Source organism: Ricinus communis, chromosome 7 (assembly GCF_019578655.1).
Source record: "Ricinus communis isolate WT05 ecotype wild-type chromosome 7, ASM1957865v1, whole genome shotgun sequence".
NCBI classification, from domain to species: Eukaryota; Viridiplantae; Streptophyta; class Magnoliopsida; order Malpighiales; family Euphorbiaceae; genus Ricinus; species Ricinus communis.
The window spans coordinates 24,319,156-24,333,517 of NC_063262.1; the positions used below are offsets into that span (position 1 = coordinate 24,319,156).

A 14,362-nucleotide genomic window follows, 5' to 3' on the forward strand; every position below is an offset into this window, starting at 1 on the left:
CCTGCGAACCTGTTATGTAATCTCGGACTGTCAATAACTTTAAATTTATATGTTCTGTTAAAACTGCTAATACCGGGCGAAAATGCAGAGATAAGAATGACTGTTGTCTGTGTTTCTCATTTATTTGGTACTTTGCCATTGAAGAAATGTCAGTGCCCTTTTTTCCCATAGGGACCGACCCACTTGAAGTTGAGAAACTGAGTTCAACCCAAAAGGTGAAGCTTGTGTTAGCGATGAGGTCAGGGCCAATGTTCAGGATCGCATTCTACAACTGGAGGAAGTTCCAGGGTTCCAAACTGGATCCCCGTTGCTTCAAAAAAAAATTTAGTATTTGGACCTCTTGGTTTGGCACCATTGCATAAATTTTATTTCCTCTTATAGATTACGGCTTGCATTTAATATTTTTTTTCTGAAAAAAAAAACTTGGGTCATAATAAGAATGACAGCTCTTCTGAAAATAGGATCAGTTAAGAGGAAAGCAACAGTATCCTTCTGAACCAAACGCATTTATAACCTGAAGTGGATATGACGATGACATTTAACAAACCCACCACCAGACTTGGCCAAGGAAGGTCTTCAATCGACCCGGAGCCACTGGTTCAAGATTTTCATTAAGAGGTTGAACCTCCAATCAGCATGCTCATAAAAGGTTTAGTTCATGGTTAAGAATTAAACGGTTCAAGATCGTTCTAATTTATTACGGTTTCAGTTTTGGTCCAGTTTTAATTCAATGTTGATATCAAATAGTAAAATGAATTAAAATTTTAAATTAAATTCGAAAAAAAAAAAGAATCCATCACACCTTTTAATTAAATTTATTTATTTTATATTTTCCACTGCATGCATGAATCAAGGCTTATCAACTCCAAAATGCCTCTAAAGACAAACCAGTGGTCATTTCCTAATTGAAAAAGTATAATGATGCCACTTCCAAGAGCACCAAATCTTACGAGTTCTATTACATGCGTTATAAATTACAAGCTTGTAAGCTTTTATTTTATTATTTTTGTTTTTGGGGGTTAAAAACAAAAGTAGGTGAAAATCTTAATCTGATAAAAATGAGAGAATTTATGGCATAAGCAATCAACTTTCGGACTCATGATTGCTTTCATGAAAAGTAAACAAGATTATATAAAAAAGATGGCAGAGGTGAAACAAGGCAAAAAGGTTAATGATAAGAAGATATTGGGGACTTCTCAAAAACAAGAAAAACAGAATATTCTAATAATGGCAGCCACTGATATACACTTGCGTAATTGTACTTTGGAATCTAACACTCTCAGCCAAAAACTGCTGCATGCACCAGCTTTCTTTCTTTATTGTTAAAAGCACAGTCACAAGCCTAAAGAGAGAGAGATCTCGTGACAGTCACAATGACCACAAAAAAAAACAAATAAATAAATATGGGAATTGAGATCCCTAAATTGTTGAGGAAAGCTACAGTTGGAAATGTGAAAAGGGACACTGATATTTTCTTTTGGCGCTTGAGAAGTAATGATTTGAATAATTAGGATTTATAATACTAAACTGATGAGTAAGTTCACTTTTGTTTTGGAAATTGTCATTATCTTGACCAATCTCATATTTCTTTCAATAATATTTTAAAAGGGTATTTCTTTTAAGTAATATTTTAAAAGTCTAATCTAAAGGTTAATTCATATAAATTCTTGGTTCAGCATTAGATTTATATTTCACAGTGTACAATATTTAAGATTTTTCTTTTATATAATTTCATAAGTTTCCCAATAGTAAAAACAAAATAGAAGGAAAACTTACAGTCTATTTAGAGCCACTGGTATTTTATTTACATGTATTCATGATTGTTTCACTGTATGAAAAATGAAAATATAAAGTTCATATTTTTATATTACAGTTAATCATTAATAATAATGTAAACATGTCAATATATTATTTTTAAAATTAATTAAACCAATGCTACAGCACAATTACTTCACACATGTTAGCTCTTAAAGAATTTCACTGATTCTAATTACCTTTGAATTAAGCACACTCAATCCAATTTATATTTGGATTAATTTTGTCATGTATGCTCGAGTCCAATATATAGTAGGAAATATTTACCCTTTTTTTTATTTACTTACAACTAACAACAATTTTTTTTTTTTTTTACTTTTTAACAATTACTAAAAGAAAAGCTAAACTCCAATTAAATTGTGGACATGATTTAAAATCTAAGTAGGTTAGTTTTTTTTTTAAATTTAATTCTTTTACTTATTAGAAAAAATAATAAAAATATCCATATTTTTTTTTTATCAAAATTCCGATATAATTTTTCTTTTTTTACTTTTACTGTGTTAAAATATCAAAATTATTTTTTTTTTTACTTTTTTAAAGAAATACAGTTTTAGTGGTTTTTTGATTAAAAACAACTAAAAAACAGCTAAAAACAACCACAATGTATTTTAACAAAAATAAAAAACAGTATTTCTGAAAATAAAAAGGCTTACATGATATCTTTTTTGAATTTAATTATTTAGCAAATAACCAAATTAACCCAAATTTGCCATTCACCCCTCTTCGTACTTAGTGTAAATATACAGCAACTAATGAGTAGAGCAACATTTTTGTAATGGCACAATAATTCCTTGCTAATCTGTGGCTATATAAATCTAACATTATAATTTGTCATTCAAATCAAACCCTCATATTTTTTAATACAAAAAGAAAAATATAAAATTAATTGAACACTTAAGAGTAGTTAATTGGAGCACTGACACAAAATTTACTTCTCCAAGATTATCACCTGAATTTAAAAAGGAAAAAGAAAACGTAATGTACCCAAGGACTGAAATGTTCATATTTCACAACAAAAGACATGAATATAGTTTAAGAAAAAGAAAATGAGAAGTTAGATAAGAATTTAGAAATGAAAACTTTGAAAATTGTCAATGTGAGTTTTAATTTCAGAATAGAAAAATGAAACCTTGCTATGCTATAATAGTATAACTGTACAGTGTGCAGCCTATAGGATCCAGAACCTGCAGGAGAGAGACAGAGAAGACTGGAAATAAATCCCAATAAGAGGAAATTGAAGAGAGAGAGATTACAAGAATCCCTTAGATCCATCTACAAGCCATTAATCTGTTTAAAACACTCAGATAAAACTCATGTTTTCAGGACAAGCACTAGAATCAGGTCTCAGGTGATTAACAAGTCCTTCTGATCATCACATTACCATGCAACAATTTCCAGCCAAGAGTCTCAACAAGTAGCTCTTTCCACCCAAGAAGTTTTTTCTTGCAAGAAATGAGGAAAATTAATGTCTTTAATGTATCAACATCGACCACTGTTAATGACGACAACAATACACAATATCAGACGTACAACGCTTCTGCCTTCACAGAGAATGCTCCCAACCAGTACACATCAATTTCAAACTTTCAAAGACCTATATACACCACAACTTCCTTGAGAAATGGAACAGTTAATGGGACAAAGCAACATTATGTACGTTGGTAACAGTGTAAGACTCCTTTCTTCTCCTTGGAGGACAGAACTTCTCAGATCTTCATTTCTTATATTTCATGCTCTTGATGCATTTTGATTCAGTGTATTAGTTTTATCACTGCTGTTCAGTCCATACTGCAATGCAGAATGTATGAATGCCATAAGATATGCAATTCCCAGAAAATACTGGATATAATTCAACTAATTGAACAAGATGAGAACAATATTTCATCACCAAATTATCACCATTGGCAAGCTAACTTAGCAAGAGCACAAAAACCAGGTAGTTGTTTGAAATTTTCAGCAAGCATTCAAAACAAAAAGATTAGATAACAGCATTTTGAAAGCCATCTCTTTTTCAACTAAATATATAAAGCTCAACAAGATAAAAACAAGTTATGAAAAGCTAAACAATCTCAAAATAATTGGGAAGAGGTGATGCAGGGAAGGGGGAGAGTGGCAGAAGAATTGACCACCATTAGTTAAGCTGAGGTCAACAATAAGTTGTCATTAGAAGTTGAAATAATTCGGTCACTTAATTATGCAATCAAATAATGAATGGCATTTATCAGAACTTTGACATGTTAAACAAGGATATGGCAGTGGAAGACTAACTGATCAGACAATGTGCTGTGCTGATGGCAAGTCTCTTTTCTGCCAAACAAATTTAAAAGATCTCAGGCCCAAGTTCGACTAGCCCTTCCCTTTTTGGCTATCCACCAGCCAAATATTCAATCATTTTCAACATGAAATCCCATCCATGTTAAAGTTCGTCCTTTATCAGCTTCTGTAGCTTATGGAGGTGGTGACATAGATGTTACTACTGGTAAAGTTCAAGGACATTCAAAGGAAAATAGAAAGTGAGAGAGAGAGAGAGAGAGAGAGAGTGAAAAAAAAAGAAGACAGGTTAAGAGCAAAAGAGGGATAGTGAGAACTACTCAACCTAAAAGGCTCGAGCTTGTACTTTAAAGCTAACTTAACCGGAACTGTGCATCTTTAACTTGTGTTATAAATATTTTGGGGTCCACATAATTCAGATTCTAGGCCACTTAAATACCACCTTAAAAAAACGCACAGACTAAAAGCTCAAACTTTTAGGTGAAACCAATAACTCTGTAACAGAGATATTGGTAAAAAAGAAACAGGACATGAGTGCATACAAGTATAATGATAATTGATATATGGTAAATGTACATTGTATCTATATTTGGGCTGAAAATGTTTACCTAAACCAACAGAAAGGGCTTCAATTTTTTAACTAAATTCAGCTAGCTCAATGTCACATAAGCTCAGCCCAAATTTTGGGCAGAAGAGACTGACATACAGGACTAACAGGATTATTCCCATTAACTGTTCTCAAAGTTAACTGTGGCCAGGTAGGATGTACTGATGATCATTACCTTCCAAGTTAGATAATGATAGACTTCTCAGACAGGGACAAGTTAAGGTCAACATTTAACTTATTGCATGAGAGTCAATGCATGACACATCCCATGGACCCCCTTGTATTAAGTCAAAACCAGCAATTTTCAATTTCCAATAAATAACATCTTCAATCAAGATATTCAATGAGCAAGCAAAAGCCTTTCAAAAACGAACTTCTAGGGACAGAATGCTTTGTACTTCAAAAAGATCACTGCCAGCAGTCCTGCTTCAAGGATTGCACAATCATTCCATGGCAAACAACATACTTTAAACTGTCAGAAAAAGGTGTCAGCTTAAAAGTATGATCGTACTAATTTTCTTTTTCAACAGGCTCTACTGCCTCTTCTTTATTCTCAATACTAGATTCACCAAATCATTTGAAATCAGTAGATTAAAAGCCATTTTCAGTGAAGATCAACTAAAATAAAATAAAAAAAGAAAAACACAATTATGGGCTGTTCCATAGTTAAGCAATTTACTATTGTAAATGCTCTTAATTGGAGATATTTCAGTTTATGTATAATTATTAGAGAAAAATAAAGGTACCTTCTCCCTCATCCGTGAGCTCCAAATGTCTGAGTGAACTCCTGACCCTGAAGTTTGACCTGATTGATTTAGGAGTGGCTCCCAAGTTCTGCGTCTACCACTCTCGTAATCATCCTCAAATTCTGAGTCTGATCTACCAGTAGAAATAAGAGCTCGCAAAATTATTGCAAGCAATAGAGATAGCGCCTGAACACAGAAAACAGTTGAAAAACAATCATGAATTGATGTATCTGTGGCCATATATTTTAAAACACAGTTATTAAAGGTCCAAGGCACAAAGCGCAGGTGCGGGCCTGACAAACACAAGGTGCAAAAATTAAAAAATTTTAAAAATGATAAAAGTTGTTACTATCAAGCTTATATAATAATAAAACTATTAATGCTCAATGCATAAAACTTATCAATAATCTTTCTAAATAAAGAAAAGAAATTGAGGAAAAGATTAAAAAACTTCAAACTTAGAATTATATTCCTAATCCTACTTAAACTAGATAGCACCAATTCTTAGAACACTTACCAAACCACAACTAGTCTAAACTAATATTCCAGAAGCTTCTTTCCTGAGCAACTTTTCTTTTGTCAGTTAAAGAAAATAGAATAAATAAAATATGCTTCCAATAGTCAATTTGTAACGAAGGCGCGCATTTAGTGCTCCTGGCCTGCAGATTAGGCACACTAAGGCGTGCACCTTTGTAACATCGCCCGCCTTTTGGGGGCTAAGGCGCACCTTTAATAACTATGATCAGAAGTCCTTTAAACTCGAAATAATACCTGATAAGTACCCTTTATAATGTTGTCATAAAAAAGGCTATATCTTCTAAACCAATCATAGCAAATTTTCATTTCCTTAAAGAGAATCCAATAAAGAACAACACCAGGTATACCAAATCTCCAACTAAACTATAATAAAAATTCTTCCCATGGACAATAACTAATTACATTAAGTAATTTGAAACCATATGCTATTTTTGGCTTCTGATTTAAGTTGAAGACTGATCCTTCACTAGATCAAGAAGACATTAAATGTGTTAATACTTGCTAAAATTGGGTGGACAACCATCAGTGGTGGCCTTGAACTTCCATAAGTATGGAAAACTAAAAGCCAATACTCCAGAAATATTTTGAAGCATAAAAAAGTTTAAAGGATATCATTCAGTAGCAAAAACAGCATTTTGTCCTTTAAGACAAAAGATGCATTCACGTCCACAAATCAAAAAGCATCAATATCATATAACTATCTTCTGGTCACAACCTTATATCCTAGGACAAAGAGTTGAATGGTCAATTAAAATAAATTTAATTTGCTGTCCATTAACTTCATGGGCACACAATTTTTCAAAAATACAACATCGTATAAAACCATGAAAAGCTTTGTGATTGCATCAACAACATTTACTTTATTTTAGAGCAGTGCATGAGAAACAAGAGAAAAAGGGCTATCAGGTCACTGTTTCAAAGCATTTCTGGTGGTCATAATGTAAACTTCAGAAGCTACTAAATCGCTGTCTCCTAGAGATTTGCAGGTCAAAATTTGTTCAGTGTGCTTTAACACTTAACTTCTAGAAGCAAAAAATTATCAAATGGTTGGTTAAACATGAGAATGGGGATCACCTTTTACATCATATCATGACATACCTGAATTACAATCACTGTAATGCCAATCCATTCGCATATATCAACATTTTCTTCAACAAAAGACCGAAGGCTTTGGAGTTCTCCAGTTGGGTCAAACGGAAGATCCTGTTTAAAGCAATATAATTTTATGATACAACATGTATAAAGGACGAACGGAGAGCAAACTAGTCAAGTTCAAAAATTCACCTTCTCCCATCGACGATCAATTGCAATAAATGCCACCAAAGATGCTTCTAGCAGAATGAGAACAGTTTTGAGTATGGAGTACTAATTTTTACAGGGTCAAGGAAAACAGCACAAATAGAAGTCACCAACCACAAATTCTGAATCAGGCATTAACTAGTTCCACTAAACAAGCTAAGCAATCAAGCGTGTAAAATTTTCATTTCTATTTTTGTATTCCTAGAAAAAAGATTGAAAAAGGAATAGATTATAATTAGTATTTAAAATGAATTACCAAGTTCAACTGTTGAAGTTTTCACTAAGCCCAAATCAACTCATAAGAGATCTCAATACATGATATAAACAGCCCAATTTTCTTTAGTTACCAGTAACTAACAAGAAAAATAAAGGAAAACACTTTGAAATTTTCCAAATTTATCATATTTCAAGTTCTGCCAAATGCAGTTACTGTGCTCGACTGATTGCAAAAATGTTACATTAACTTGGATATCTGGGGTACCAAGAAATGACGTGAACTTCATTAAGCTAATCACAAGCAACTGCAGATTAATTAATTAATTAGTCAAAATGAGCTTAAAGAAAAAAGAAAGGTCATATATTGCAGGATACAAAGCACAGGCAACAGCCATTAATAGCTTCAGCTGCAATGCAACCGATGAGAGTAATGCAACACAATATGATGCCCACTCCCATAAAAGAATAGATGAACCTGCATCCAAGGAGAAAGCAGCCTATAAAACATTTATATCATATGGATCTCTCTAACTCCACACTTTTAGCCACAAAAACCCCAAAGCATAACATCCCAAACATTCAACAGAAAACTGAAATCCTAATTCCCAAAAGAAAAGAAACAATTGAATTGCAAAATGATACCCTAATTTGCATAAAAAAACAATTGAATTGCAATAATTAATGCATAACTCATGTGGACCCTTCAATCTTCATAACTAATAAATGATCACCTGTTATCCAATCACGTGCTAAAGGCACGATAGACTTACAACAAAAATAATCAAATCATTATTAAAGTAAGAATCTTGAAGCATTAATTGCAAAGCTCATAAATTTATTACCAATTATGAAGTATCTAGCCAAAAATGTAAATAAAAGACCATTATCAAATGCAATTAAATAAATTAAAAAATTAAAACTTCAAGAACTTTTTCTTATATTTTTACGTAATTAAATTCAATATGTTTTATTTAAAAAAAAAAAAAAAAAAGAGGCTGACCATGGAGCTGGAAGCTTGAAAGAATTTAAATCAAGACCGAGACCGTCATCGAACCGGAAAGCGACGTCAGCAACAACATTAAGAACCGTAAGGGAGTGCGATTGTGAATAAGAATCAGGAGAAGGAGCTAGAATTGGAGATGGAGGCAAAGGAACACGATGGTTCCATTGATTAAGCATCCATGTTGAGTATAGTATTATAGAAAATCCTATAAATGCTTGAAGGAAATTGAAGAATTTAAGCAAGAATGCTAAAGATACATGGCAACAATTGCGTTGCATTTGGGTAATTGGCAGAAACCCTAAATTCCCAAATTCAAAAAGACAGAGATATAGAGATAAGAGGATTGTTTTTCTTTTTTCTGTCAATTTGATTGAATGTGGCTGTTTTCTGTTTTGGCTTTACTTTTATTATTTTATTATTTATTATTTTTAAGTTTTTAAATGCTTTTATTGTATATATATGTCATTGTTATAATTAGTTTTGGTGCAAATGTAAGAGAATGCCTTTTCAGACATATGTTCGTTCCAAAAAAGAAAATCAATGCAAAAGAGAGAAAAATAAAAAGGTGTAATATGATGATTACATATATTCTTTAATGTTCACATGGGACCTGAGCTTTCTGTTACTAAATTATTTCTTTTCCTTTAAAGAAGTTTTATTTAACTGATTTTTTAAAATTTTAAAAGTTTAAAATTAATCTGAATTAAATTTTTAAATTTTAACCTCGTCAAATTTAAATTTTATTATTATTTTATATTTTGAGTGCGAATTCAATTTATAATTAGCTCAAATTAAACTCAAATTTATATTCTAATTTATTTTGATATCCAACTTAAATTTATTAAATATATAATTTTAAAATTTTAAAAACATTTTTATATACAAAAATAAAATATATATTTAAACATACTAAAGTTAACAATTAGAGAAATTAACTAATTAACAATATAAAATAAATACTAGAAAACAATAACAACATTTGCATATTATAATATAACAAATTATAATTTTTTATCATTTTGTTCTTGACTTTTAAGTAGTAGATTAAAATTTTAAATTTATAATAAAAAATATAAAAAATATATATTAATTTATATATCTCTTTTGTCAAAATTATTATGCATCACTTATATTAAACTAAACTATTTGTATTAATAATCATTGTATATGTAGTTATTCTAGTAAATACTTTTATTTTATTATGTTTTACTTATTAAATTAATATATATTTATAATAAATATATTTTTCTTAAGTAAGATTAAAATCTTAAAAATATATTAAAAATAAATAAAAGATATTATTAAACTATAAACGAATCTTGACGAGTTAATTTATAAATTAATCTTTAAACTTACGATGGAATCAGTTTTTAAACTTTAAATAAACTAATAAGTTCACAGACGAGCGAACTTGTGAGTTCAAATAAATAATAATTTATAAATTTAAATTTTATTTATTTATTAATTGAGTTAAATTTTCCTAATAAATAAGCTCAAAATAAATCTTTATCAAGCCAAATAGTCCTAAATTCAATACCTAAAAGAAAAGCAAGTATATATATATATTAGCAGCAAAAAGCATAGTTTCATCTACTACTTTCTGGGTTGAGTTTTTCGTTTTCTTTTCTTATGAAACGATGGCTAAGCCGGAAGTAAAGGCAAACTTGCCTCCTGAACCTACGATCATCGATATCTTGAAACAAAATATCACTAGAAAAATTCTTATTTAGACTTGGTTTTAATACATATATACCAAATCGATAAAAGATTGATATATATTTATTAATTTTAAATGATAAATTATGTGTTAATAATATAATATTAAAGTGTAAAACACTCATATATATATATATATATATATATATATATATATATATATATATATATATATATATATATCACTCTATTATTAATTTTGATGTGTATACTAGACCTATATAAGAATCTCCTATAGTTTGAATACTTTGAGAAGCTTCCTCATATATGATACCCATATTTTTAATTTTTATTTATTTTATTCCTAATCATCGATTTAGTTTTACATATTATGTATTTTTTATTTTTTTTGTTCATTTTCAATGAATCATAAAGAATTACTAGTTTTATAACGTTGATTTGGCCTATCATATTACAAGAGTAAGAAATTCTTAGGTAAATTTAGCTTATAGCGTCATTCGTAGACTAAATTAATTGTATGGTGACATGTAATTTTATTTATTAATTGTTACATTTTTATTTGTTGGATTATTTATTACCATTATCAACTCATAATTAAAATTCAAGCAACAAAAATGCAACGATTAATAAATAAAATCACATATCACTGTGCAATTGATTTAGTTTATAAATGATGCAGTAGATGGATAAGAGGAAAGTAATATAGTTTTTAACTAATAAAACCGTGTATTATGTTTGAAATAAAACACACCATTGTTTTGTTTCACACACCATCGGCCTATCAATTTCGTTTCACTTCAATTCCTCTCTCTTTTATTTTTACTTTGAAAGTTTCAATCTTTATTTTTTTTCTTACCTTTTTATCTTCATGAGGTTTTTCTTTTTTGACCTCTTTACCTACATGGGGTCGGGTCTAACCTTTTTATTTTTTTTTTTGGGAAGAGGGTTGGGTCTAACTTATAAAGCTCCAAACAGAACGAAAAAATTGCAGCTTAACAACTTAAGTCCAACAATCTTTCACCTTTAATGGCTTACTTGATTGTTTCAAGAACCCGAGAACTTAGGTGCATATTATGGAACAATCTGAAAATAAATGAGTCTTTCTTTTGCATCCTTGATTGATGATGCTTTATTATGTCACTGCTCCAGCGTGGTGCTGCTTCGTTCTACATCAATTGTTGCTTTTGGCTTTGCATTTTCCAGTGTTACGTACCAGTTCTTCCTTGGCATTGCTGTCTATGTTGTTATTTTTCTTTTATGATCTTTTGTGGCAGAATTTTAGCTGTCATCGCTGTAAGGTGGAAAAAAAATGAAAGGGTCTTTGTATAAAATCAGTTAATTAATTTGAATTAATAATCTGTAAAGAACATTCTGCTTATACAGTTTTAAGTTTGTTATACATCAGCTGTTGATTTCAGAACTGAAGAAATTAAGTAGACTTTTCTGTAGATGTTCTTAAAGCCGATTGGTCGGTTCAGCTATGAAACCGGGCTATTTGAGGCTGTATTTTTCTGGATTGCATACAAAAAAAGACTTGGGAAACTTGTAAGGAGACTTGAATTTCCAACATTGTGATGTCTTAGGCCAGGAATATCATTATTCCTATGTTTAAAGAATTCTGGCAGGATAGTATGGTTGCTGATTTGGTTAGTCATAGAAGAATTTAGCCAGTATTCATGCTAAAAGATGCAGACTATAGTTCAATCTGAAAGCTTTTGACAGAGAAATCTTCCTTTGAATTTATGTATCCTTCTGAATGTAAGAAGCTAGGAAAACGGTTGAGCTTTTAGGAGAATCAGGAAGTGTAGGTTTCAGCCTGATTTTCATTCACCGCGTCCAACTTTGTTATCTCAGTTCCTCATTTGAGGTTCCCTAGGATGACAGTTCCAAGTTATCTTCTGCGGAGATGGTGGATGGGTTTTGAAAGCTGCAACTGAAGCAATTCAAAGGCTGCTGGAGTTAGAAAAACGAAAGAACTGAATCACTTTCAAATGACGAGGTTACTGTTGGACTTTGTAGAACCATTTGGAAACCATTCTGAACATCCAAGTGAGACTTGCTAGGATTCTTAGAATAGGAATGCAATGGGAAGAGTCGGACATTTTACAATTTTTAATATAAAAACAATTTCAGTCACGTGACTCCATCACCTCTCACTAGAGTTGACCTCCATTAGTCTTTGTATAATCATATTTCTTTTATTATTAAGAAAAATTAAAATCACTTAAATATTAAAATATAAAAATATAAAAATATAAAAATTATCCCGTGGTTCATTCATTTGTAAAACGGGATCTGGAATTTATTTTATTATTAAAAACTATTATATAGTTTACTTCATCAATAAATTAGTATAAAAATATTTTTCTATCATTTATTATTTCGAATGTAGTTTCATTTCATATCTTAGTAAATTCTTTATAATATTTCTATATTTTATTTTTTATTTCATTTGCCTCTTATATATTTTAATCAATCTATAAAATTAATATTTATAATTTAATACTAATATAAATCATTAATAATAAATATTTTTATTATAAAATTATATAATTATATGTTTCAAAATTTCATAAATATTATTTAAAATTTATTCAAAAAATCATATATTTAATTTAATTATAAATTATAAAAATATACTCCCATTATTTATTTCAAGTTCAAAACAATTAGTTCATCATCAAATTACTTGAAAGTAATTATTATATTATAGACGATTAATTTAAGAGATATCTTATAAAATAATTTATTATCTTAATTTAATTTAATTAAAAAATAATACATAAAATATAAAAACATTTTAAATAAAAAATAGAAAGTATAAAATTATAAAAATATTAAAATCACGCTAGAGTAATTGATTAACTGAGTAAACTATAGAATAATAATTTGTCACAAAATAAATCAGAGCCCCGTCTATACAAACGAGTGAAACCACAAGACAAATTTTAACCCTAATGATAAATATTTCCCTGCTTGCTTTTATAATGATTATGAAGAGGATCTTGGACTGCAATTGTTGATGAAGATTAGATGGCAATTGTTTCATTGCCCGAGTTACAAGAGTGATGATGCCTTGGGACCCATTTCATGAAATTTTCTTAAGGTGTTGGAGTAGGTGTAGAATCTATACCAAAATGTGTGGTTCCGCTATGATCCTGAGATGGGTCAATCCTGTTTGTACGAGTCTCATTTTAAAACGTGCAATTCACACAGTCTTGCTCCATTTCCCTCTAACGTGTGTTAACCATCTTCAGAAAAATTACTTCATGATACTGTATAATTAATAAAATGGTAAGAAAAAAAAAAGGGAAAGGCAAGAGCATGAATGAGTTAATTAATTTACAAAACCAACTTCTCCTACTTATAATCTAGCCATTTAATCAAAGCTATCCTAACTAAAAAGAGCAATTTCCACGTAATATAGAAAAGTGTTTAATTTAGCTTTCCACAATTAGAATATAGAGGGGCAGCAACAATTCATTGTTAATGGAATCAGAGTAAAAATAGTCTACTAATGCTTCTCATTAATTTCTTCTTGAAGTAATAGCATTCTTCAGTTCTTAACTTCTGTGAAGGTAGCTTCAGTTCTAGAACGAGTCAAGAAGCTATATCTACTTCTTGGACTAGGACTTTAAGAACTTGTTTAATTGTAGCTTCAAAATTCAACATCCATATATATATAGTATCATGCATTATCTTTGATGAAAGAGAAAAAATGCATGTAAAATAAGTTTGAGATATCAATTTACCAAAACTGGCTCAACTCATAGTTGTATAGCAATGCTCCGTTTGAAGAAAATTCATACTTAAAAGACATAGTGAAGTTGAAGCATATTCACCGATTGTGTATAATAGATAGGGACTGCTCATGCATTAGCCTTACCTAGAAAAAAAGATGGCAAAGCAGCAAGATGAAATAAGCTCTTATTTATTGGTTCATTTATGAAAAAATAATGGTTTGAAGTTGATCTTTAGCTCATGTGGTCCTCCTATAGTAAATTAATCTATGAACTTTGCTTGAATTATATAGTCTCATCAAACAGGATCCGAGTAAAGATGTTTAAGCTGCATTTGATCTTGACTGGACCTCCCTCTCAGGCAGGAAGAAGATGTGGTTGCACCCATTTATTAGAAATTAAAGACACCTATTGAACCCTCTCTGTATATATATATGTATATAAGCATATA

The 14,362-nt window shown here is 30.2% G+C and overlaps 1 protein-coding gene across 1 annotated transcript; it reads right to left on the reverse strand.

Annotated features, from left to right (window-relative positions):
* Window positions 1-3,023: 3,023 nt before the first annotated feature.
* Window positions 3,024-8,879, reverse strand: LOC8262784 (tetraspanin-20). The gene is made up of 6 exons (XM_015720517.3): window positions 8,492-8,879; window positions 7,867-7,966; window positions 7,261-7,341; window positions 7,075-7,179; window positions 5,440-5,625; window positions 3,024-3,603 (listed from the first exon to the last, which is right to left on the reverse strand). Exons 1-6 carry the CDS (start codon window positions 8,770-8,772, stop codon window positions 3,544-3,546), a joined length of 813 nt encoding a protein of 270 aa, XP_015576003.1. The 5' UTR covers window positions 8,773-8,879; the 3' UTR covers window positions 3,024-3,543.
* Between the last annotated feature and the right edge of the window lie 5,483 nt (window positions 8,880-14,362).

What these genes read in the sequence shown, in the direction of transcription:
- LOC8262784 (XM_015720517.3), bottom strand. Translation starts at nt 8,772, where the DNA reads ATGCAACGCAATTGTTGCCATGTATCTTTAGCATTCTTGCTTAAATTC. An exon ending in TTGATCGTCGATGGGAGAAG is followed by an intron (nt 7,180 to 7,260) that starts GTGAATTTTTGA and finishes TGCTTTAAACAG; the next exon opens with GATCTTCCGTTTGACCCAAC. An exon ending in GCTCACGGATGAGGGAGAAG is followed by an intron (nt 3,604 to 5,439) that starts GTACCTTTATTT and finishes TCTGCATTGCAG; the next exon opens with TATGGACTGAACAGCAGTGA.